At 60.1% G+C, this 22,281-nt stretch overlaps 7 protein-coding genes across 7 annotated transcripts; 4 read left to right on the top strand and 3 right to left on the bottom strand.

Moving 5' to 3' along the window:
• Positions 1-63: 63 nt before the first annotated feature.
• PAN0_001d0408 (phosphatidylinositol 3-kinase) lies at positions 64-7,609 on the top strand (the record flags this gene model as incomplete). Its single annotated transcript, XM_014804025.1, has 4 exons — positions 64-4,125; positions 4,261-4,311; positions 4,431-4,517; positions 4,607-7,609. 4 exons carry the CDS (start codon positions 64-66, stop codon positions 7,607-7,609), a joined length of 7,203 nt encoding a protein of 2,400 aa, XP_014659511.1.
• Positions 7,610-7,720: 111 nt separating this feature from the next.
• PAN0_001c0407 (uncharacterized protein) lies at positions 7,721-8,740 on the bottom strand (the record flags this gene model as incomplete). Its single annotated transcript, XM_014804024.1, has 1 exon — positions 7,721-8,740. The coding sequence occupies one exon, from the start codon at positions 8,738-8,740 to the stop codon at positions 7,721-7,723; it is 1,020 nt and encodes a 339-aa protein (XP_014659510.1).
• A 265-nt stretch (positions 8,741-9,005) lies between these two features.
• On the bottom strand, positions 9,006-9,986 carry PAN0_001c0406 (mitochondrial carrier; the record flags this gene model as incomplete). Its single annotated transcript, XM_014804023.1, has 1 exon — positions 9,006-9,986. The coding sequence occupies one exon, from the start codon at positions 9,984-9,986 to the stop codon at positions 9,006-9,008; it is 981 nt and encodes a 326-aa protein (XP_014659509.1).
• A 1,376-nt stretch (positions 9,987-11,362) lies between these two features.
• Positions 11,363-14,575, top strand: PAN0_001d0405 (uncharacterized protein; the record flags this gene model as incomplete). The annotated part of the gene is made up of 1 exon (XM_014804022.1): positions 11,363-14,575. The coding sequence occupies one exon, from the start codon at positions 11,363-11,365 to the stop codon at positions 14,573-14,575; it is 3,213 nt and encodes a 1,070-aa protein (XP_014659508.1).
• Positions 14,576-14,686: 111 nt separating this feature from the next.
• PAN0_001d0404 (uncharacterized protein) lies at positions 14,687-15,763 on the top strand (the record flags this gene model as incomplete). The annotated part of the gene is made up of 4 exons (XM_014804021.1): positions 14,687-14,789; positions 14,937-15,318; positions 15,418-15,579; positions 15,655-15,763. The coding sequence occupies 4 exons, from the start codon at positions 14,687-14,689 to the stop codon at positions 15,761-15,763; spliced, it is 756 nt and encodes a 251-aa protein (XP_014659507.1).
• Positions 15,764-15,985: 222 nt separating this feature from the next.
• PAN0_001c0403 (antiviral protein) lies at positions 15,986-20,932 on the bottom strand (the record flags this gene model as incomplete). Its single annotated transcript, XM_014804020.1, has 2 exons — positions 15,986-20,773; positions 20,852-20,932. The coding sequence occupies 2 exons, from the start codon at positions 20,930-20,932 to the stop codon at positions 15,986-15,988; spliced, it is 4,869 nt and encodes a 1,622-aa protein (XP_014659506.1).
• Positions 20,933-21,230: 298 nt separating this feature from the next.
• Positions 21,231-22,252, top strand: PAN0_001d0402 (siroheme synthase Met8; the record flags this gene model as incomplete). The annotated part of the gene is made up of 2 exons (XM_014804019.1): positions 21,231-21,375; positions 21,474-22,252. The coding sequence occupies 2 exons, from the start codon at positions 21,231-21,233 to the stop codon at positions 22,250-22,252; spliced, it is 924 nt and encodes a 307-aa protein (XP_014659505.1).
• Positions 22,253-22,281: the final 29 nt, after the last annotated feature.

Here is a 22,281-nt window from a genome sequence, read left to right as displayed (position 1 = left end):
GCCAGCGTCACCACCTTCATCCACCAGCGACCCGTCTCAGTGCTCTGCCCGACATCTTTCAGCATGCCTCCGGAGCCCATCGCCCTTGATAGCCCGGATGAGGACGAAAGGAGGTATCCCCTCCGCTCGGATCGCCGCAAACCAAAGCGCGAACACGAGTCCGACAGCGAAGTAGATGAACTCGAATCCGACAACGACGATGATCCGCAATCTTGCTCTGCGCCGCCTACGCGCAAATCGCCGGTGCGATCGACCAAGCCCAAGTCGGCCAGAAAGCTGAAAAAGGAGCGACACCAAGCCAAGAAGAAAAAGAAGAAGCAGCAACGTGAAGCTCGCGAAGCTCGCGAAAAGAACGATGCTATAGCTGCAGAGTCTGCTCCTGGCCCTGTGCCACAACCTTGCGACGGCGACGACGTCGATGAGGACGATGACGAACACTTACCTGGCCTGGTCGTTCCCTCCAAGGACGCCCGTCGCAAATCGCCTGTGGAGCGCGTCACCGAAACGAGGAGCGAGGACGAAGTCGAGCTGATCGCTTCGGAACCGCCCGGGCCTGAAACCGCTTCGGTCCCACCAGAGCGGTCGTCCGCTCCCATCACAGTGGATGATGACACAGACAAGCGTCCGCCCGACAGCGCCGCCTCGGCCCCTCCCACAATTGCAGACTCGCGCGCGGATTCTGCGCCGGCTCCCGGAGACGTGTCCAACCCCGTCGCGTTCGAGACATCCTCCCCACCCATGGCTGCTAACAACGAGGCCGCCGATGATGTTCCCGATGACGCGTCCGTCTCGGATATCAGCTCCCTGACCTACTCTGACTCGGAAGAGTGCGTCGAGGGCGAAGAATTCTACACGAGCTCCGAAGGATCTCAGCATGGCTCGGACAGCGAGGACGGGCTCGGCTCGTGGACCAAGCGCGATCAGGACAAGTGGCAAGGCTCAACTGCTCACCTTGACGCAGCCTATGACGACGTCTACGAAGTGCGTGCGGTCCTTCGACACCGCCGAAACCCGCGTCGCGGCTTCATGCAGTATCGCACCGTATGGGCAGGCTACCCAATCTACTCAACAACTTGGGAGCCGGAGTCGCATTTCAACAGCAGGCGGACCCTCGACGAATATTGGCAGCGACAAGGCGGGCGTCCAGCTGACGCCCCGTACGACCCCGCGAATCACTCTACGCATGACTCGGATACCGACCGTGCCGTGATCCGTCGACCGCGTCGCCGTGCACACGAGGCGCTGAAGAAGAAGCGCCGTGAAATCAGGCGTGACAAGGTCGACCTTCGCAAATACATGGCCTCGCTCGACCACGAACGCGCCGAGAAAAAGGCAAAGGCGGAGCGCAAGTTCGAGTTGTGGCGCCGCGAAAAGCGCGTCGAGCTCGAGACCGAGCGAACTCGCGAGAAGGGCACCTCGCGCAGTCACCAGAAGAGGTTGGAGAAGCTCAACAAGAAGCGTTGGAAGCGCGCTGGCGGCGCCGACGGCGCAGGTGCTGCCGCTTCAGCCCGCTTCAGCGCAACCCATGCAAACCGCAGCATGGCGGACATTTCGATGAAGGCGCGCGCCGGCCCAAGCGTTTCGGCGCGAACTCGAGTCTCCCAGCTGGACGACAGCATCCCCGAGAATGACGACAATCAGCTAGTCTTCCGAAAGTCGGCCCCGGGCTCCGGTTCCAACTATCCTGGACTCGCAGCTTCCATGCCCGGCCCCAGTCGTTCCAGGCCGGGTTCCACATCCGTGCGCCCCATTGCAGGGCCTTCCTCTGCCTCCAGGCCTGCCACCGCCTCAGGTTCGGCGTCTGGCTCGAACAGTCAAGCACCGCCTCCTCGCCCCCCTCCCGGCAGCTACAAGGGCCAGCACCATCGCGGGCCCAGGGTGCAGATCAAGGAGGACATGCACAGCTTCCTCAACAAGCTCCACAGCGATGTCGCGCGGAGTCGTGCAGCACAGGATGGCAATTCTCAGGCCGTTCCAGCTCCGACCGACTCGGACGGCCGCCCGATCGCGATGAAGCGCAGGCCGTCCGAGGCCAAACGCAGCAACCTCCTCGTCCTGCAGCCGGTCAAGGACTTCCAGGGTGGCAGCAGGCCTGCGGCGCCGGCCTCCGTCGCGCACGCTTCACACTCGACGTCTTCGGAGGCTGGAGATGACGGAGACAACGAGCCACTCGACATCCCCGAGATGAGCGCCGTGCGTGGTCAGTTCAACCCGCACCAGCCGGCTCCAGACTCGGACGAGGAGCGCAAGCGGGCCTCCGTACCTAAGAGGAGCAGTCTCGCGCCACCTGCACCTCAGCAGAAGGCAAAGCAGACCGAGGATCCTCGACGCCGTCTCAACCCTCCCTCCGCTCCGAAGCGTGACCAGCACGCGTCTTGGTCGCCGCCAGCGGACGATGCAGGCTGGAACCCTTCCGGATGGGACATGGACCCCGGCCCGGCCTTCTCGCCGCCCACGTTGACGCCTCGATCGCCGCTCGAAGGCGAATTCCGCCAGCATGGTCACGGCGCGCCGCGGGCTCCCGCGCCTCAGTCCGTGGTGACGCACTGCTGGTTCCAGATCGTGACAGACGGAACACTTGGGCTGGAAGGAACGCTGTGCTCGCACGAGCCGTTTCCGAGCAACCGAGCCGAGACTCTTGGCCTCGCGGATCGCGTGACGATCCAGTTCGATCGAGTCATGCCGTTTGCGTGGATTCGCGAGGCTCTAGCCGGGCCCGATATCGCCTGGCACGAAGCCATGGTTCTACACGCGCAGGGACCTGGCGTCATCCGAAATCGCGCACACCTTGATCACCTTTCGGAAAGGCTCAAGGTTACCGACATGGCTCTGCTGTCCGCTCTCCCATCTCCTCGCGCGTCCGTCAACGCGGAAGGCTCTGCACAGCAGCAAGAGTATCTCGTCGCGTTTTCGAACAAATACAGCTTGGACCCGGTTGCTGGCGTGCCGCAGGCGCTGCAGAACATCAGTGGTCATTCCTCGACCCTCTGCGTGATGCCTCTGCGGCTCAGTCTGGTGTCGGCCCCATCGCAGCTGCTCGCATTCCGGAGGCAGCCGCCGTTAGACTCGTCCATTGCCAGCATCTTTGACATCGCCGTTGGAAAGCGGTCCATCGAGGACATAAAGATTGGACGCAGCGAGGTCCGCAAGGTGAAGAGGGCCGCGCAGCGATACGGGATCGTGCCAGCGCTGTACGAGGGCATCCGCAGCCGCTTCAATGTCTTGTTTCTGGGCCACAACCCGCCCGCGTACGAGAAACGCGTGCTCTACTACATGATCCGTATCTTCGAGGGTGGCGTTCGTCTGATGTTGGACGAGGAGAAGGACGCGAAGCTGTACAAGGACCCCAAGATCGGCGTCAACGTGTTCGTGCGCAATGCCGCGCTGAAGGAGATTCTAAGCACGGATCAGGAACAGGAACTCGTGCTCGCGGCGTATCTGCGACGCTTCAAGCGAGTCCAGCGCTGCCAGTTCTGGACCTTTGGCTTCTCGCCCGAGGATCCGGACGAGCGCATCCGCGAACTCTTCCCGGGCCACAGTGGACTGGTGTCGTTTTCGATGTCTGCAATCCTCGCGGACCTTGTGCGATCGTGCACGGAGGAGAAGCAGTCGCAAGACAGCGAGGAGGGCCAGCTGACGCAGCAGACGGAGAAGGGATTGCAAGAATCGATCTTGTGCAACACGCAAGATCACCTGCCGAGCCACTGGCGAGTGCGACTGCATCCGTGGATCAGGCCTTGCTTCAGACTGCTCGCAGATCATCTCGAGCCGGTGTGCCGTGCGCTCAATCTCATCGGCGAAGAAGACGAGTTCCCGATCGAGCTGTTCCTCGAGCTGGATGCAAAGCTCGAGGCGGTGTACACGGCGGCGTGGGTGGAGGAATGGCCAGGCGATGCAATACATGGCCTGCCGTTCGAGGAGCCCTCGGAGCTGCCAGACGAGCCGGAGGCCTTGATCAAGCAGATGGACGAGGAAGTGTTCGCATCGCTGCGCGACAACCAGCTTACCAGCATCCGTGACACGCGCTTCCACGTCATGGTATCGGGCTCACAGGCGGCGGACGAGCGGGGCGAAACAGAGTTGGCCGGGGTCGAGGTCGTCAGCCTGGCCGATTTCGGCAAGAACGTGTGTTCCAAGCTCGCTGCCTTCCCCGGCAATTAGGGCGATTTGTAATGTACTGTACTCTAATGCATCCGGCATGATCATCATCATTTGCGTACTCCATCGTGTGAAACCTTTGGAACGGAACTCATATTGTAGACTGTGCGGAGAGGCGATGAGGTGAGCATCAGCGGAGAGGCGGGCGAAAAGGTGAGGACGCGCACTTTGGAATCCTTTGAAGTCTCGGCTGAGCGGAGGACCCTGAAAATGCGCGCGAGTCGCGCGCACAGACGTATCTTTCCGACCACCTGTCACTTCGCTCATCCTAGCTCAACCCGCACTTCGCGTCCGCACACCACCACCTTCGCAGCCACCTCGGACCAGGTCGTCAAAGGCAGGGAAAGCGCAAGGACGCAGTCACACCCGACATCCCTCGACCTGTGCTGCATCAGCGAGGGTGAGCGCCCGACGTCGGCCCGGTGCCACATAGCGTCTTCCTCTGCAGTGGGTGGGTCGAGCCAAAGTCGAATCCACTGTCAAGGCGACGTCTTCGCCCTTGGAATGCACCCGTCGATGCCGAGGGCTGATCAGCTCGACAATGGACCGTGACTTTTACTCGTTCGTCCGCTTGTCGGATTTGAACTTGAACGTCACCTTCCGCATCTCGTCTCTGCAAGGCAAGCTCGATCGTATCTCCCGCACTCAGCTCCTCAGGCAGCCCGAAGCGCGCCAATGGGGCGCTCAGCAGAGCGACTACCCTGATCTGCTGGTAGAGTGCTGTCTCTTTTCGGACAACAAGCCTCTCAGCGTCCCCGTCAAGACCGCCTACCGCCCGTTCCGCAACAACCACCAGTGGAACGAATGGATCACGCTTCCCTACAAGCTCTGCGACCTTCCTCTCGGCGCTCAACTTGCGTTTACAATCTATGACGTCGCTTCGAGCAGGGCCGCACGCGTGATTGGAGGAACGACCTTTCCGCTCTTCAGCAAGAAGGGCACACTCAAGTCGGCACAGCATCGACTGTTCGTCTGGAAAGGCGCGGGGGCGGATGGAAGCGTCGAAACGGCGACGCCGAGCAAGGTCGGCGAGATGAAGGACGAGATGGGAAGGCTCGAGAAGGTCATCAAGCGTCACGAGCGTGGAGACCTTCCGAGGGTGGACTGGCTGGACAAGCTGGCGTACCGCCAGGTCGAGAAAGTGTACAAGGCCGAAAGCCAGTCGAGCGACCGGCTGTTCTTGTACATTGACCTGCCAAGATTCGAGCTGCCCGTTGTGTTCTGCGAGGCCGAGTCCATCTTGCCCTCAGCTGCCGCATCAAATGGTCTGGCTCCTCTGGCAGGTACATCGATGGGCTCGAATGCGGGGCCGACCGGCCTTCCCGTGGCTGGGGGCGGCCATGATGTGGGAAATGCTGCCTCTCAAGCCGGATCCTCCAACGCCGGCACAGCGGCATCTGGCAACCCGACGACGGCCGCGGCTGCCGCAGCAGCGGCAGCAGCGGCGCTTTCCACAGCGGACCCCAACAGGATCACCTCGTCGCTCTTCACGATCTTTGACCCAGAAATCTCGCGGTCCAATCCAGTGGAAGCAAAACACCGACGTCTTGTGCGTTCGCATCGATCAGGCCCGCTGGACCGCGAGCTCAAGCCGTCCGCAGAGGTGCGAGACGAGCTCAACGAGATCCTGTCGTATCCACCAACGCGCGTACTCAGTCCCTCGGAGATGGATCGGGTCTGGTCATTCCGATTCTATCTGACACGAGATCCTAAGGGTCTCACCAAGTTCCTCAAGTCCGTCGTTTGGACGGACCAAGGCGAAGCCAAGCAAGCCACCGAGATTCTTTTGCCAATGTGGACCGAGCCCGGCCTGGACGACGCGCTCGAGCTGCTCGGACCCACTTTTCAGGACGCACGAGTGCGCTCGTATGCCGTGCGCCAGCTCGAGCGGGCTGAAGATGAAGAGCTCATTCTGTACCTCTTGCAGCTGGTGCAGGCGCTCAAGTTTGAAAAGCCCCTCGCTCGTGCTACCGGTGCGCTGGCTGGTTCTGCGACTGGCGACTTTGACGGCGACGCCCGGCGCGGCACGAGTGCAAGGCAGACTGTGGGCTCATCGTCAAACTCGCTCAGCGACGATGCAGCTGGGCAAGACGCAAGCGGGCTGGCGGATTTCCTGATCCGGCGCGGCCTGTCCAACCCTGCACTGGGCAACAACCTGTACTGGTACCTCGAGGTCGAATGCGAAGACCCCAAGACCGGCCCGCTATTCAAGACGGTCAAGCAGCGCTACCTGGATCGCCTTGGGCAACTGCCCACGGGTGCAGCGCGCAGGGAGACGCTGACCCGACAGGCGACTCTGCTGGCAACTCTTTCCAGACGGGCAAAGGAGCTCCGGTCGAATCGCGACGCGCGGCCAAAGAAGATCGAGAAGCTGCGTGCGCTCATCGCGGATCCGAAGAATGGGCTGAACCGCTTCGAGCCGCCACTGATGCTGCCACTGGACGCCTCGGTGTCGGTCAGCGGCATTGTCGCCGAGAAGAGCACGATCTTCAAGAGCAATCTCTTCCCGCTCCGGCTCGAGTTTACCACCGTCAGTCAGGCCAACTCCAACTCCAACTCGTTGGTTTCAGAGGAGCGCAGCAGCGAACTTCCGGACAGCATCACTGCCAGTCTGATCGAGGACGATATCGAAGATGATGGGCTCGCCAAGGCACGGGCTGGGGACGGGGGGCAGTACACGCTCATCTTTAAGAACGGCGATGATCTGCGGCAGGATCAGTTGGTCATTCAGCTGTTTTCGCTCATGGATCGGCTGCTGCGCAACGAGAACCTGGATCTCAAGATGACGCCGTACCGCGTCTTGGCGACGGGTAGCGTCGATGGGATGGTGCAGTTCGTCGACTCGCTCTCGATCGCCGCCATCCTATCGGCACATCAAGGCTCGCTGCTCAACTTTCTCCGCGCGCACCATCCGCAGCCCACGTCGCTGTCGACCTTTGGTGTGGACGCCGGTGTCTTTGAGACTTTTATCCGCTCGTGTGCGGGATACTGCGTCGTCACCTACCTGCTTGGCGTAGGCGATCGGCATCTGGACAACCTGCTCCTCGCGTCCGACGGACACTTTTTCCACGTCGACTTTGGTTACATTCTCGGCCGCGATCCGAAGCCGTTCCCGCCGCCGGTCAAGGTGTGCAAGGAGATGGTGGATGCGATGGGCGGAACGCAGAGTCCGCACTATGCGCGCTTCAAGGCATTCTGCTACACGGCGTTCACGAATCTGCGCAAGAACGCCAATCTGATCCTGAACCTGGTGGCGCTCATGGTGGATGCCAACATCCCGGATATCAGGCTCGAGCCGGACAAGGCGGTGCTCAAGGTGCAGGACAAGTTTCTGCTGCATATGAGCGAGGACGAGGCGATCAAGGAGTTTGAGAGCCTGCTCAACGAGACCAGCTACCTCAGCACCGTCTTTGACAGGTTGCACGACATGGCCCAGTACTTCAGGCAGTAGATTCGGCCCACACGGTGCGGACGGGCAGTGGCGCTCGCAATGCAACGTGCACAGGATGCGATGATTGTGGATGGTGGTGGTACAATGCGAAGAGCCGTGAGGAGGAGTGGACTAGGGCGCGCGTTGGGGATGCCGCATTGACGCAGGTTCTCGGGGCGGCCGAGATGCTGAGAACCGCTCTTGTGCTCGCGATGGATGTATTGGTGGTTGTGGAATCGGCTGTGGTGGTGGTGGTTGATTTGCCCACGACAGCTTGAGGTCTTCTTGAATCGCCTCGACGTCGTCATCGTTGAAGTCGCTTGTTTCTTCCCACATGTGGCTGAAGTCGAGATCCTGGGTAGTCCAGACCCTATCACCATCCACATCGTCCCGCTCCGCTCTGGGACTTGCCGTCTGTGTTCGGGTGAGGTACGTTGGATCGAGCTGCTCTGGTCGTGTTCCAAACAAGCTCTGGCTCGTATACGCCGTTGCGGGCAAGATCCATGCCCTTTCGCGAAGCCGCTTGTGTCTCTCTCGATCCTCCTCGATGCGCCTCTGCATATCTCCCGCATCGACCACTGTCTTGCGCCTCTTTTCCGGCGACATGGCATACAACGCCGCGCGTCTCACCTCCAACATCTTCTCGGCATCCTCCAACAAGCTCCTCTCGAGTACAAATCTGCTTTTCCACGATGAGATCATCTTGGTTGCAGCAGGGAGGTTGAGTAGCGCATTCCAGCGGTCCTCCGGAACGGCAAGGTCGAAGATGAGGTAAAGATCGCGTTCAAGGTGCGGAGTATACACCGACCGGACTGTTGCAGAGAGCGTATCGTCGGTGAAGATGGCGTCGATGAGGAAGAGGAGGTTGATGCGGCGGTTGATGCTGGCGGACTTGAGCTCGTCGGTGATGCATTCCCACAGCTCCGGGTGCAGCGTGGCGGCGTGCTCAACGACAAACGAAAGCGCTTTTTGGATGGTCGGTAGCGAAGCATTGACGCGTTGCAGCGCAGAGACGAAGCGCAAGCGCACCTGGAACGGATCCATCTCTGCAACCTGCTTGCACCGCAACAGAAAGGGGAAGGAAGTGGTTGAAGTTGCTTGGAAGATGAGAAGCCCAGTGTCCAAAGTCGAACGCGGATTTCGAGGTGGCATCCTTGAAGGGTCGAGTGGAGGGATTTTCGGATTTCGGGCATGTGGAGCCTTCCCGCGGCATTTGCACGTCGACCTCACAAAGTTGATACGAACGCTCCACTCGGCGTGCTACAAAGCAATGATGGAACTGGTATGCGTTGCTACGTTCAAAGATGGCTCGAAAAGTGGTTCGGTATACATTCGGCAACGGAGAATCAGAGGTGTGCGAGAAATACGGAAGAATAAAGAGCATCAAGCCTGATTTTGGCCGGGGATGCCGGTCCTTCTACTGTGCCTTCTCGCTGTCCGAGCGGATCTCGATACCAGGTGGTTTGCCGATGAGCTGGCCCACCTGTGCATACAGTAGGAATTGTCCAGAGACCAAAAACGCTGTCATGAGCACACGAGTGCCGAGGCCTGCCCAGATTCCGACAGGTCCGGTCTCGCCAGCCAGACGGATGAGCTTGGTCATGGCGCTGCCCTGACCTCCTCCGCCCTTGTTGATCTTGCTGAGGAGCGTGTCGGCAGGGTGTGAGAGCACTGCGGCGGCAACACCGGCGACCATACCGCATCCGAGTTGGATGGTGACCTCGCCAGCCTTGCCGTACTTGGCGCGGTCTTCTTTCGAGATGGTGGAGTCGGCGACGGTGTGTGCCCACTCGTTGGTGACGAATTGACCAATGGCGTAAGGGATCTGCTTGCAGAGAATCGGTGCGTATCCAGCATAGAAGCCGCGAATGCCTTCCTCGGCACCCATGCGGGTGATAGCCGAGACAAGACCCTTGGCGTAGCCTCGTTCGGAGACCATGCGGATACGAGCTGCCTCGAGAGGCGTCAAAAGGGTGGTGGCGATGAGCTCCGCGGCGGCTGCGCCACCGAGGTAGATCGCCTGTCGATAGCGCTGGGCAGCCTCGTGGCTGCCGGCAAGGTCGACACCCTTCTTCTTGAAGAACTCGTAGCCGGCGAACTTGGCACCGCCCTGGATGAGGTAGCCGACTGCAGTGGGGCCAAAGCCGGTGAGGAGACCGGCAGGACCCTCGGAGGCGATGATCTGGCGACCCATCGAAAGCATGGAGGCCTTGGATCCCTTGGGCTCGAGCTGGATGCGGGTCTTGACCACGTCGACGGGGGTCATGGCGCCGTGGGTGATGGTGGCGCAGAGCGCGCCCGATGCAAAGAAGCGTGCATAGTCACCGACGCTGAAGTTGGAGGTGAGCGCGCCAGGCTCCATCTTGTAGCCGGCGCTGGATGTGGAAGCGGCCGACATTTTGCTGCGATGCTAAGATAGCTCTGATAAGGAATAAAGAGTTGAAGACCACGCGGCCGACGTCGAAAATCAAGCTGTTGGCAGCTCAAGGGGCCACGGACAGCAGCACGATTGCCTGGGTATAGCAGTGACCGATCCGAGCCACGAGCAAGGGCGGAGGGCAGGCGATGATGGGTTGATACGGATAGGCAAAGAGGGAGACAGCTTCTCAATCACGTAGGACAGGACACTTATAGGTCGATCCCTGACTCACGCAGATCGACGGGCCACGGCCAAACTGCTGCGTCCGAGGTCTTCGCAATAGCGGGATTGCGTTGCCGGCTGACCCGCACATCAGCGAGAGGGCAAAATTGCTTCGCACTGTATGCAGGGCCCAGTTGCAGCGGCTTCGTCACAGTGCGGCGCGACATGTGCTCGAATCCGAACTTGAAGCCTGCAAGGCTGACGGTTGACCGTCCTCTCTTTCGCGTGTCCGTGCGCGACAAAACCCACGGAGCTCTAGCCATGCAGAGGAATGACGTGCCTACACATGCAGGACGCCGCACTGACGCGCTCGCGACTGGTCCTGCGCCCTCCAGATCAAGCAGCAACAGGAATGCTCCGAATCCGAAATTCATGACCCGCTTCGGAAGAGTTTGGGCTGGAGCTCGAACTCAAAGCTGCACCTTCTCGGCCCGTCAGCGACACTCACACTACTGTCCTCGGAATTGCATTCCGTTCTTCCTGGTTCAAATTTGAGTTAGCTCCGTACCTTGATTAAATATTTTATTGTCGGTGGCAGTGACGAGCAATCGCTGACAGCGCCTGCAAAACACAGCAAGACCGATTCCCAGCGTCGGATACTTCCGTTGCCCGCTTCTTCGGCTCGCTAGTGAGCTCTCACCGGCCTCACCACAGGTGATGAACCGACGTTCTCGACCCATCTCTACAATCGAAAGGCTCTCGTGGTGTGTGATCGACACAGAGACTGATACAAAATCCCATGCGTATCGACGCTCTGCGCCCGAGAGACGCCGAATGCTGGATCTCACGAATCGCCGCGAGTCCCCCGATTGGCTGCGGATTTAGGCCGATGAGGTCGTGGAATCGGCGCAAGCGCTCAAGGGTCCCGCCTCGCGAGAGGCTGCGCATTGGAATACTTGGCCGCGGCGCGCTCTTTCAACGTTGGTCCTTCACGCTCTCGATCCTTCCGCAGCTTGACCAAACGCATTTTCGAGTCTTTGGCGCACCGCACGATCCTGTACCTTCACCGACTCGCAAGTTCTTGCTTCGTTCTGGGACGACTCTCGATCTTCGCCGCCTCTTGATCCAGCGCTTGTAGCGGCAAACCCTGCTGCGCCTAAGCACGCTGCGTGCCGTCTCGATACGCGCAGATTATGGACGCCAAGATGGAGTCGGCGGGGCCAAGCTCGCCACCTCCCGCACGGACACGCAAGCCCGGCGAAGTGCGGTCGCGGAGCGGATGCATCACCTGTAAGCAGCGCCGCAAGAAGTGCGATGAAGACTTTCGCATCCGTCACAACGGCGCCACTTCGTGCAATCGATGCGCGGATCGCGGCATCCACTGCGAAACCAGCTCGCATGCTACGCCTCAGCGCACCCCGCAGCAACACCGCGCATCGCCTTATCCCTCTGCCTCTTCCAATCCGAACAGCGCGTCAAAGCCGCCGTCACGCGCCGTCCGAGGTCCAAGTGCCATTCCAGGCGGTCACTTGTCCGATGTGACTTCTGCATCCTCTTCCTCGGCAGCTCCGACGGCTTCGTCATCGGCGCATCCGACAGGCCCTAGCGTCGATACCAGACACTCCGCATTTGCTTCTCCACTGGACCAGAGCCAAGCCTGGGCCGCTTCGGCGCACTTCCCGGTGCAGCAGCCGCTCCCCCAGCAGCAGCAGCCGCAGAACGCCGCCACTTTTGCCGGGCTTCAGAACCCTGCCGTCATGAATCAGCTGGCGTGGATGAACCAGAACGCGGCGGCGCTCAATCGTTCGGCGATCCGCTACAATCGCCCCAACATTTGGCCCATGGCTGCCTCCAACGGCGGCATCGATGTTGCCGCAGCTGCCAATGCTGCCGTCGTTGCCCAGAATGGAACGAGCAGTGCTCCTGCACAGAATGGCCCCGTTGACATGAACGCTCTGATGAATCTCTTCAACAACAGCAATCCTGCTGGCGCTGCGCCAGCATCCAGCCAACAGCAATGGCCGCAAGGTTATTCCAACAGCATGGACAACGTTATGCTCGACGACTTTGTCAGCGAGCTCATGAGCTTGACAGGGCCTCTTGTGGGCGGCGATGGCGCGTCGCTGCCTCAGACGTCGGACAACACGCCTATGGCAGCCAACCAATCATCTCCTGCTCCGCTGCGCACCGCTTCCCGTGCATCCAATGAAACCGCTCCTTCGTCCTCGTCTGCCAATAGCAGTGCACAGAGGCAAAACCTCAACTCCTCCTCGGCTTCGTCCGTCCCCTCTTCTAGACAAGCCAGGCCGCTCGACAGCAAGTCGCCTTCGAACGCACCTTCCAAGACGAGCAACGCTAAGGCATCCGCGCCTGGTCGCGTGTCCAATCGCTACCGCAAGTTGCTAGACTCGGATGCCATCGAGTCGCTGCTGAGCAAGTACAGCCCCATCTACGAGCGCTTCTGGCATGCGACCCTCATGCTCCTCTCGAACAAGAAGAAGCAAGCCGCTGTGGACTACCTCATGAGCGTCATCCGCTCCAACAAGGCTTGCCGTGCTTCCGTCGTCGTCGTCTGCCTTGCCTACCACGAGCTGGTTCAACGCGTCCGAAAAGGTGCACAAAGTGAGCAAGCAAAGGCCTCCCTCCAGCAGGGTGTGCCACCGCCCAATTGGACATCGGTAGCAACCGACGCCGTCCATAATGGGAGAGCCGTCGATACGCCCGAGGGCAGCATGTCGCACACCATCATGACCATGATTCCGGAGGACACGGACCGAGACGATCGACGCTCTTCTCGCTCGTCTCGCCCCAGCCGACATTACGGATTGTCGCGTGAAGACAGCGATGCCGAGGACGACGACGGGGACGAGGAAGACGAGGACGACGATGCTATGCACACAGAGGAAGAGATCAGCACCATCCAAGGTCGGTCAGGAAGCGATCGGCGCTTCGCACAAGGCACCACCCGGCACAGCTCAGAGGGATACGGGTCGACCAGCTTCTCGCGGCGCAGCGACCCGGGTCAACGTCCAACACCCTCGGCCGGGCGGAACTTGACAGGCAAGCTTTCAACCGTAGAGGACAATATCCAGGAGATGGACGACCCTTCGCGTGACGCCTTCAAGGGCCAGAGAGTGGAGGAGTACACGGTGGAGCTGTGGTTCGACATTGCGCAGGCCGAATTGCAACGCAGCAGGGACGAGCTGACGCTCGACCAAGAGTTGTGTGCCATCATCAACCTGCGCTGGGCGTGCCTCTGCTTTGCGGGTGCCGAGCGAGCTCGCCAGCTCACCGAGGAGCTCGGCGTGGTCATGCAGCGCGAGGGCATCGACATGGACCATGCGGCCGCAGAAGAGAAAAAGGGCTCCTTTGTCTCGGTCATGCTGCTCACCGCTGTCTACACCGATGTGCTGGACACCGTCTCGGATCGGGGTAAGCGCACGCATGTCTCGCTGCGCACCGACGCGCAAGCAGCCCGGCCGTTCCAGCCTAGGCGCGCAAGCAGCTCGGCGATGGGCAAGGGCGGCTCGGCGGACAAGGACGAGCCGTTCTTCGGGCGCATCTCGCTGATTTCGCTCGAGCTGCTCACCTGCTTCAAGCTGATCTCGGATCTGGCCGCGGACGTGTGGGGCCCAATCAGCAGTGCGGTCGTGCATCCGACGCGACCGTCAGAAGATGAGGTGGCGGAGCGCTCGCGCGAGATCGAGCGCAAGGTCATGTCGCTGCCTCCCTGGTCGGATCCGAACACGTCGTCGTCACTGCGGGTGCGTGCATTTGCGCTGCAGGAGATTTGGCGCCAAACCGCGAGGCTCTACTTGCTCCAGGCCGTGCACCGCCGCGGGCCGCTGCATCCGGAGCTGCAGAACATTTTGCACGAGATCATTAGGCTCGCCAAGATGATGAAAATCCAGAGCTTCTCGCCCGCCGCGCCTACGTTTACGGACGGAGCGGTGGCGGCGCAGCGCTATCCCTCGCAGGCGACGCAGCGCTCGGCACCCGCCAATTACATTGGAGGACTCAATTCGGCTGATCCGACCAACGATGTGCGTGATGCCAATCATCCGGATCCAATCATCAATGCGACGTACGGCATGGACGATTTGGACGAGCCGTTGCAGCCTGATGACGACGAGGATGGGCCTGGCCCGGCGCCGTTCCAGATGTGGCTGGACGTAGCCAGCTGGGAGATGTGCACCGTGTGGTTCCTGTGCTCGACGGTCGCGCTGACGAGGCAGGACCGCCAGTTCTGCATTCATCACCTCGAAAGTCTCGGACTGGAGCGCGCCAACCGCGACAACATCCAGGTCATCCGCGATTACTGGGCCAAACAGGACGCCACAGGCCACACCATGGACTGGTTCGATTTTGTCAAGTCTTCCGGCCGATCCGTCATCTTTGCTTTCTAGTGCCGAAATGCAATGCACCGTATAGCCTCTGCACCAGCCGCGTTCTGCAGGTGAGACTTGCGAGCGGTGGGTTCGAGTGCAAGACCCGAAGAATCTTTCAACAATTGATTGATGGCAGCAATCAACGACGAGAGTTTACCTCGAGGCAATAACAGCGGTTCCGAAAGTTCTCGGAACGCGAGAGCAGCCGCAGCTGAAGTTGGACAGATCAGAGGTTTGACACGTCTCCGCCGCTTCTCGGACAGCTAACTTAGATCAGCTGTGGCTGGAACGAGACTGTGATTGGAGTCTTGACACATCTACGCCTGTGTTCGCATTGTACATCGGCCTTTCCGCTTCCCCGCGTTTGTGAACGGCAAAGAGCTGAGCGGGAGAGAAGGCAGGATCACTGTCTTTTCAGATCTGAGCACCACCGCGTTCACTTTGACAAGATTTATTCTCGGAATCAGTGGAGTCAGGAGCGACTTTGATCTCAACTTTGACCTCGAGTTCGAACTGAAGCTCGACCGCACAGACATCGCGGATCGCTGGCTATGCTGTCTCCTCTCGCTTTCCGCACTCTCTTCTCGACAACGCTTGACCTCAAGCGCCTTCAGCACCCGGTCAAGAGGGCCGCGCTCCTCCTTGCGCACCCTGCGCTCGAAGAGCTACGAGGTGACCGGTGTAATATCCTTCGGTCTCTCCCAGCCCCGCTCACCAGGGCTACGTTCGTCCTCCTCGAGGGCGTACTGCACCTGCTACTTGTGAGGCATCTGTGTCCCCCGGTACGGCGTCTGAGACGGCACTGATACGGAAGCGCGGAAGAGGCCGGGTCTGTCGCTATTGGTGGGCTCGGCGTTCAGGTCGAGGGTGACGCAGAGACAAGCAAGGCCCAAAAGGACGCTGTTCTCGTGGTTGGTAGCCTGCGTCACCGAGTTTGCAAGGGCCAGATCGATGCGCCAGATCCGCTCTGACGCAACCACACTCGCTCCGCCCCCTCGTCGTCGGCTTCGTTCCGGCGATGGGTAAGTACTGTAGGTTCGGTGGAATGTCGCATCATGCGAGGCTGATTCCTGCCCTGATCTTGCTCAATAATGCAGTGCGACCGTGAGTAGGAGCGATCACAACTTTCTGCATCTGTTGCCTCTGTCATCAGCAGAAACATCCTCCAAGCTCTTCTCGCGCCAGCAACAAGTGCGACCTCGCTAGTTGCCTGTGTGCGCCACGTGAAGCGCATCGCCTCATTCCGCCCACTTGCAAATTTTTGCCAAAATCGTGCTCCCCGCCGAGGTTCCATCGTTACAATCGAGCGACTGCTGTATCACATGCACTTTACAATCAAATCCTGCGAAAGCGTCGCTTTTGGAAAGTGTTTTACTGCTGAAAGCAAGGTGAAACAAGTCGTAAAGTCTAAGTACGTACATGTAGTGGCTAAGCAGCAGCAGTCCAGGGTGCATCGAGCCTGGCGAGTGCGGCGAGTGTGTGCTCAGGATGTGGCACAGACGAAGCGAGCTCTGTGGGGAAGTGCTTCAGCAGCTGGGCCTGGATCTTCGCAAGGGCTGCACGCGTGTTCTCGATCTCCGAGAACAGCGGAGCGTACTCCTCGAAGCGTTCCTGAGTGAGCGAGGCGTACGCGAGCAGCTGAGAGATCTGATCCTCGCCCATCCCTTCCTTTCCACTTCTTTCGAGCAGGCGCACTGCATGCGAGAGGTACACAAGGTGCAGCGAGAAGAGCGCCCGCTGGTCTCTGTCCCGCCTCGCGAGTGCGGCCTGAATTGCCTCGTGCACGAGCGTCAGCGCGTCAGCCCCACCCGCTGCGCCAGAATCCTTGATGGCCACGAGGACGCGGACAACGTCATCCACGGCCTCGGTCTCGTCGGCGCCCGCGCTCTGAAGCACGGCCTCCAGCTCTGCTTGCGCCGCTTCCGCCAGACCCGCATCGTCGCTACCCAGGCCCAATACGGCCAGGGCCAGGATCGACGGAACATGCGTGGACAAGTTGTCGTCGGCACCGATGTTGCCGAACAGTTCCTGCTTGACCTCCTCGATGCCCGCACTACCGTTCACAGCCCAGAGCAGTTTGGCCAATTGCAGCGTGAGATCACGCTCGAGGGCAGCAGCGCCGGCCGCGCGGGCGTTGGAAAGCGCATCTCGGATCGATCCGAGCGCGTTGTCGTTACGGCCGCCAAAGTGCTGCGCAAGGGCGAGACCAAGCTGGCTCTGCACCTTGGCGATCTCCAATACCTGCGGCTCGATCTTGCCGTCTTCCGCGTCGTCGATCGCCTCGTCGTCCGCAACGTCAAGCAGTCCAATAGAAGCTTCGAACGCAGCAGCGGCACCGTCAAAGTCGCCAGCAGCAAGCCTGATGCGACCCAAGTTCGACTCGGCCACAGCGTATTGCCGCGCGACGACGGCCGACTCGGTCGCCTCGTACCTCTCTTCGAGCAGCGTGGCTGCCGCACTGATTCTATCGATAGCCAAGTCCAGCTGACCCAGGCGCTCGGAAACCAGCGCCGAGAGATGGAGCGCATCGACATCGCTGGGCGAATGCGCAATGTAGCTGGACAGCGCGAACGACGCGTTCGACAGTGTCGCCTCTGTAATTCTTGCATCGGCTGCGGTCGTAGCTGCGTGTCGGCGGAAGCCATCAAACACCGCCTCGCCCAGCCCGTAATCAGCCTCCTGTACGCTTCCCTCTGTCAGCGTGACTGCATGCTCGAGAAGCACGCGCGAGGCGCGGTGATCGCCGTAGTGTTTGGCGACCAGTGCCTGACCGACCCATGCAGGACCATAGTCAGGATCAGCCGTTTGCGCCTTGATCAGGCTCTCATTTGCCAGTTCCACGTCGCCGTGGTGCAGGTAGAGAAGGCCGAGGTTCGTCCAGCCGATGGCGCTCTTGGGCGCGTTCTCGATCGCACGGATGAAGCAGTGCTGAGCCAGATCCACCGACGAGTGGAACGTCAGATTTCCCAGAAGCAGCCAGTACGCTTCCTGGCCTGGTTCGTGGCGGAGTGCCTCCTTGATCGAGCCGATCGCCTGCAGTCGGGCCTGCACACTTTGTGCTTCGGCGACTTCTGCGACCGACGACGTCTCGGTCGCGACAAGGCCAGCTTGCGAAGACGGCAGGAGCATCGCACGAGAGAGACGGTACAGCGCAGTCGCGAGGTCGGCCCATGCGCTGCCAGCAACGTTGTCGTCCGACGCATTAAGCACCACTCGCAGCTTGTACAGGTAGACACTGATGTTGAGCAGCCTGAAAGGCGACATGCCCTCGTCAGCGCCAGCGAGCTTCTCGTACGTCACGATGCTGATCGAAGGAAGCTTGGCATCCGTCTGGAGCTCGGCAGCGAGCTCGAGCAGCGGTCTGAGCCCTCCAAGCCCGTCTTCCTCCAGGAGTGCAGCCTGATGAAGCTTGCCAAAGTTGCTCAGATGGAAGACGGCATCGGCGACGATCTTCCATGCCGACCTGAGATGACGGTCGTGTTGCAGCAATGCTTGAAGCGATGCTCGAATGGCGCTATACGCCGAGATCTCGGCCCTTTCAACGTAGCCAGTGGCAAGCTCGTGTCGGGACGAGAGGAGAAAGGCGTTGCTCAAGGCTACCTTGACACCAAGCTCGTCCGGGTGAACCGCCAGAATGGAAGCAAAGGTTTCGATGGCGGTCGGAAAGTTGCCGAGCTCGAGGTGGACCTGACCGATGCTGTATTGCGCCTGCCAGCCGTCGTTGGCGGGATCGCCGGTAGCACGGACAAGGTCAAGGCACTTGGCAAAGCACTTGAGCGCGGCAACATGCCTTCCTGCCAGAGCATAGGCCTGACCAAGCCTCTGCCAGGAGATCTGATCATCGGGCTCGGCGCGCAAGGCGATCTGGAAGGCCATGATGGCGTCCTCAAACTGCTTCTTGGCAATCTCGACGTTGCCGATTGCCTTCCAGGCCCACGCGTTGCGTGAGAGGTGTCGGCGTGAAGCCTGTACGGCCGCAGCCGTGCTGGATCCCATAGCATCGGCGCCACCTTCGCCCTCGATGGTGCGACGGGCAACGACCTCGACCAGATCCCACTCCTGCTCCTCGGCGAAGCCTTCAGCGAGCCTTCTCGCAGCGACGTCCTCGCGAGCATCAAGCTCGAAAGCTTTCTGGAAGCACTTGCTGGAGCGGACGAGGTCGGGCGGCTGCAAAACGTCCCCGTAGTACAAGCCCAGAGAAGTGTAGGCCGGAGCAAAAGCTGGGTTGCGCTTGAGAGCGGTGATGAAGGCGGTGAAAGCGTGGTCCGGGTCAGAGCGAAACTCGCCATCCATGAGCCAAAGACATTGGCCGAGACGCCACCAAAGCTTGGCGCGAAGCTCGGCGGTAGCGCCTTGGAAGGAGATGGGATCGACCCGCTCGAGGATGGTATCCATCTCGCTTTTGGCCTGCTCGAGATCGCCGAGATTGACGTCGCACCAGGCCATCTCGATCCAAGCCTCCTGGTCAGGATCGGGGCTGAGCGAGAGCAGTCGTTCGATGCGATTCCTGTAATCATTTGCGTTGAGAGAGGCGGCGATGCTTCGCGCCTTTTCAAAGACGCTGCGAGCCGACTCCCAGCGCGAGGCGCTCTGGTCGATGTAAGCCTTGGCCAGCAGCGTGTCGATGTGTGATGGATCCTTCTCCAGAACGCCATCGATGAGACGAGAAGACCGGGCATGGTGTTGCGGAGGGTGAAGGTGCGTGAGGGCAGTCAAAAGCAGCTGAGAGATGCCGAGTTGAGAGTCTGCGAGGTCGACGGCACTGTCGCTTTCGATGCTACTAACGACGCGAAGCGCGGAATTGGCGACCTCAGTGGCCGACTGGAAGTCACGATCGAGCAGGTAGAACGTCGCGGCGATACGATGCGACAGGACCGAGTCGGGGCATTCCTCGAGACCGTCGATGGCCAGGTTGAGCAGATCGTCTTGCGATTGGGGCTGTTGGATCTCGGAGTCCGTGCGCTTCTCCTCCTCCTTGATCTCGTTGAGGAACTGCTCGTCCTTGATCCAGAGCAGAAAAGAGCGGAAGGCTTTGGTGCGGCCGGAGCGTGGGAAGAGCGAGACAAACTTTCGAATCTGCTCGAGTCGCAGATCGACGAGCGAGCGGACGGGCCGCCACTCGAGATCGATTTCCCACGCCAGCTCGTCGGGCAAGCCGATGATGACCATTCCCGACGCGAGCTTGAGGATTTCGTCTCGCAGCTGCACCTTGGCATCCTGGCGATCCTGCTCGTCCTGTCGCTGCCTCTCTTGCTGCTTGGCGTCCACGGCAGCAGTGCCGGTTGGCGCTGAACCTGCTCTGAGTTGCTTGGGTGGGAACGAGGTGAGGAGCCCGAGGCGGTGTCGCAGAAGCTTGGCTTCCACCTCGATACGCAGCTCGTCGGCCGCCTTGGGATGGGAGAGGATCTGCTCGTAGAGACTCGGGAGGCGCGATGCAGAGTAGACCTCGAGACGCACTTCGTTGGTGAGCGCCTCTTTGCCCTTGCTAGCTCCTGCCAGTCGCATGCGGCGCTTGTCAGCCTCCTTCTGGATCGTATCCGCCTCCCACTTTTCCGACAGCTCGGTCATCTCGAGCAGAACGTCAAGGCTGTTCATGTGGATGGCCATCTGCATCTCGAAGGTGGTGGTCTTCTCCGGCTGGGTCTGGTCTGGCTGCTCAAGCAACGACAAGGTGCCGTAGCACTTGGAATCGGGCAGCAGCAGGGAGAGCGTGTCGATGACTAGCTTGCGCCCGCCCTCTTCTCGCTCAAGTGCCAGCAGTCGTTGTAGGGTCTCTGCACATTTTGTTGCATCGCTTGCATCATTGTAGAGATCGAGCAGCTGGTGGAGCACATCACGCAGCTTGTCCCAGCTTTTCCGTTGGTCGTAGAACTTCTGCAAGCCCTGCCATGCCAGTAGCTGTGTTGGCTGATCCCGCGTCGCTTTGATATAGGCAGCTTCGGACTCGTCAAACTTGCCCTGGTTTAGCAAGGCCAGTCCGAGAAAGACGTTGGCGTTGTAGTTGTCGGCCTCTTGCTCGAGCACGCTCGTAGCGGCGTCGGCAGCTGCGGGCCAGTCCTTCTTAGCCAGAGCATCGCGCGACTGCTTCAACTTCTGCTTGGCGTATGCAGATGACATGGCTGCAGCAGCTGAGCCCGTCGGAGACGCCGAAACGAGCAAGACCGGGGTATGAAGGCAGCGAGAGAGCTTGGCTGCGACCTTCGCTGATGATGTGATCTGTGAAGGGTGCTTTCAGAAAGCTCGGACGCTCGAGGAGCCAATTTCTTCCGGACCGCGACCGCAACGTGACTTTACCTCCACTTTGCTGCCGTTGCGCCAGCCAAGATCGAGCAGCCCGCGTTGCTTCATCTTGCGCTCAATCACCACCCCGCTCATCACATGAAGTAACAAACTGCATCAGGTTCAAGCCTAGCTGCACGAACCTGTATCTCGAAGACAGATAACATATGGCGTTGCGCGGCTGACCGTCAGAGCAATGCAAGGCTTGGGGGAAGCGTGGGTCACGTGACGGGTGGAGGCGCAGGAAGGCTGCATATCTAAGCCCGAAATTCATGCCGCTGCTTAATGTTCGACTGGCCGCAGCCTAGCTCCTTCTTATCAGCCGGAACCTTCTACCGCACAATCGTCGGATCAACTCCAATTGGTATCCTGGAGAGGTAAGATCTTCGCAGTCATGGCGTCGCGCAATCCTTCCAAGTGCCCGATGCAGGACGAGGCGGAGCGATATCCGCGCCTTTGCCCTGGCGGCGGTCTACTCATCGCATGGCAACTCAAGGGCAAGAGGGTCCTGATCGTCGGAGGCGGTCCCGTAGCAGCCGGTAAGTGTCAGCGAGGTGATGGATGATTCAATGCGATTCCAACGAAAGACAGGAACGACAAGTGTGGCTGACATGACTTGCCTTTTCGCGCTGCTTAGGCCGACTGGTCAACGTGCTGGATGCCGATGCTATCTTGGATGTCATGTGCCCTTCCTCGGGGCTCTGCGACGAGATGCGCTATCGCATTTACACCGAAAAGGTCGTATCCAACTACGTTGATGCCAACTACGACGAAGCGCACCCCGAGATCCTCGACCAGTACGACATGGTCCTCACGGCGATCGATGACGTGGAGCTGTCCAAGAAGATCTGCTACGAATGCCGCTCTCGCCGCATCCCCGTCAACGTTGCAGATGTGCCGCCCGAGTGCGACTTCTACTTCGGCTCTCTGATTCGCAACGGCCCACTGCAGGTCATGGTGTCTACTGGTGGGCAGGGTCCGAAGATCGCCTCGCAAACGCGCCAAAAGATCCAAGCTGCCATCCCAAAGAACGTCGGTCAAGCCATCACGAACGTCGGCAAGCTGCGGGCGATGCTGAGGAAGAGGGCGCCGAGTGCAGAGATTGGCGCAAGACGCATGCGATGGATGATCGAGGTGTGCGAAAAGTGGAACCTCGACGAGATTTGCACCATGACCGAGCCAGACATGAAGAAGATCCTCGACGGTTGGGAGACCGGGTACGTGCCCAGCTATAAGGAGGTCAAGGGTGGATTGCCGTTCTTGCCCTCGGATGTTCGACTCAAGAAGGCGCTTTTCGGAACATGTCCAGTCGTCGGATACCCAAGTCCTTATCTCACCGGATTCGCTGGCGTTCTCCTGGGCGCAGCCGTGACTTCCGCAGTTTTCCTCTCAAGAGGCCTCTCCCGCTCCTCGTAGTTGCCTTCATGTACCCCTGTCACGCCTCA

The sequence above is a fragment of the Moesziomyces antarcticus genome, assembly GCF_000747765.1.
Source record: "Moesziomyces antarcticus DNA, scaffold: scaffold_v10001, strain JCM 10317, whole genome shotgun sequence".
NCBI lineage: Eukaryota > Fungi > Basidiomycota > Ustilaginomycetes > Ustilaginales > Ustilaginaceae > Moesziomyces > Moesziomyces antarcticus.
This window is presented reverse-complemented; position numbering and strand designations above follow the sequence as displayed.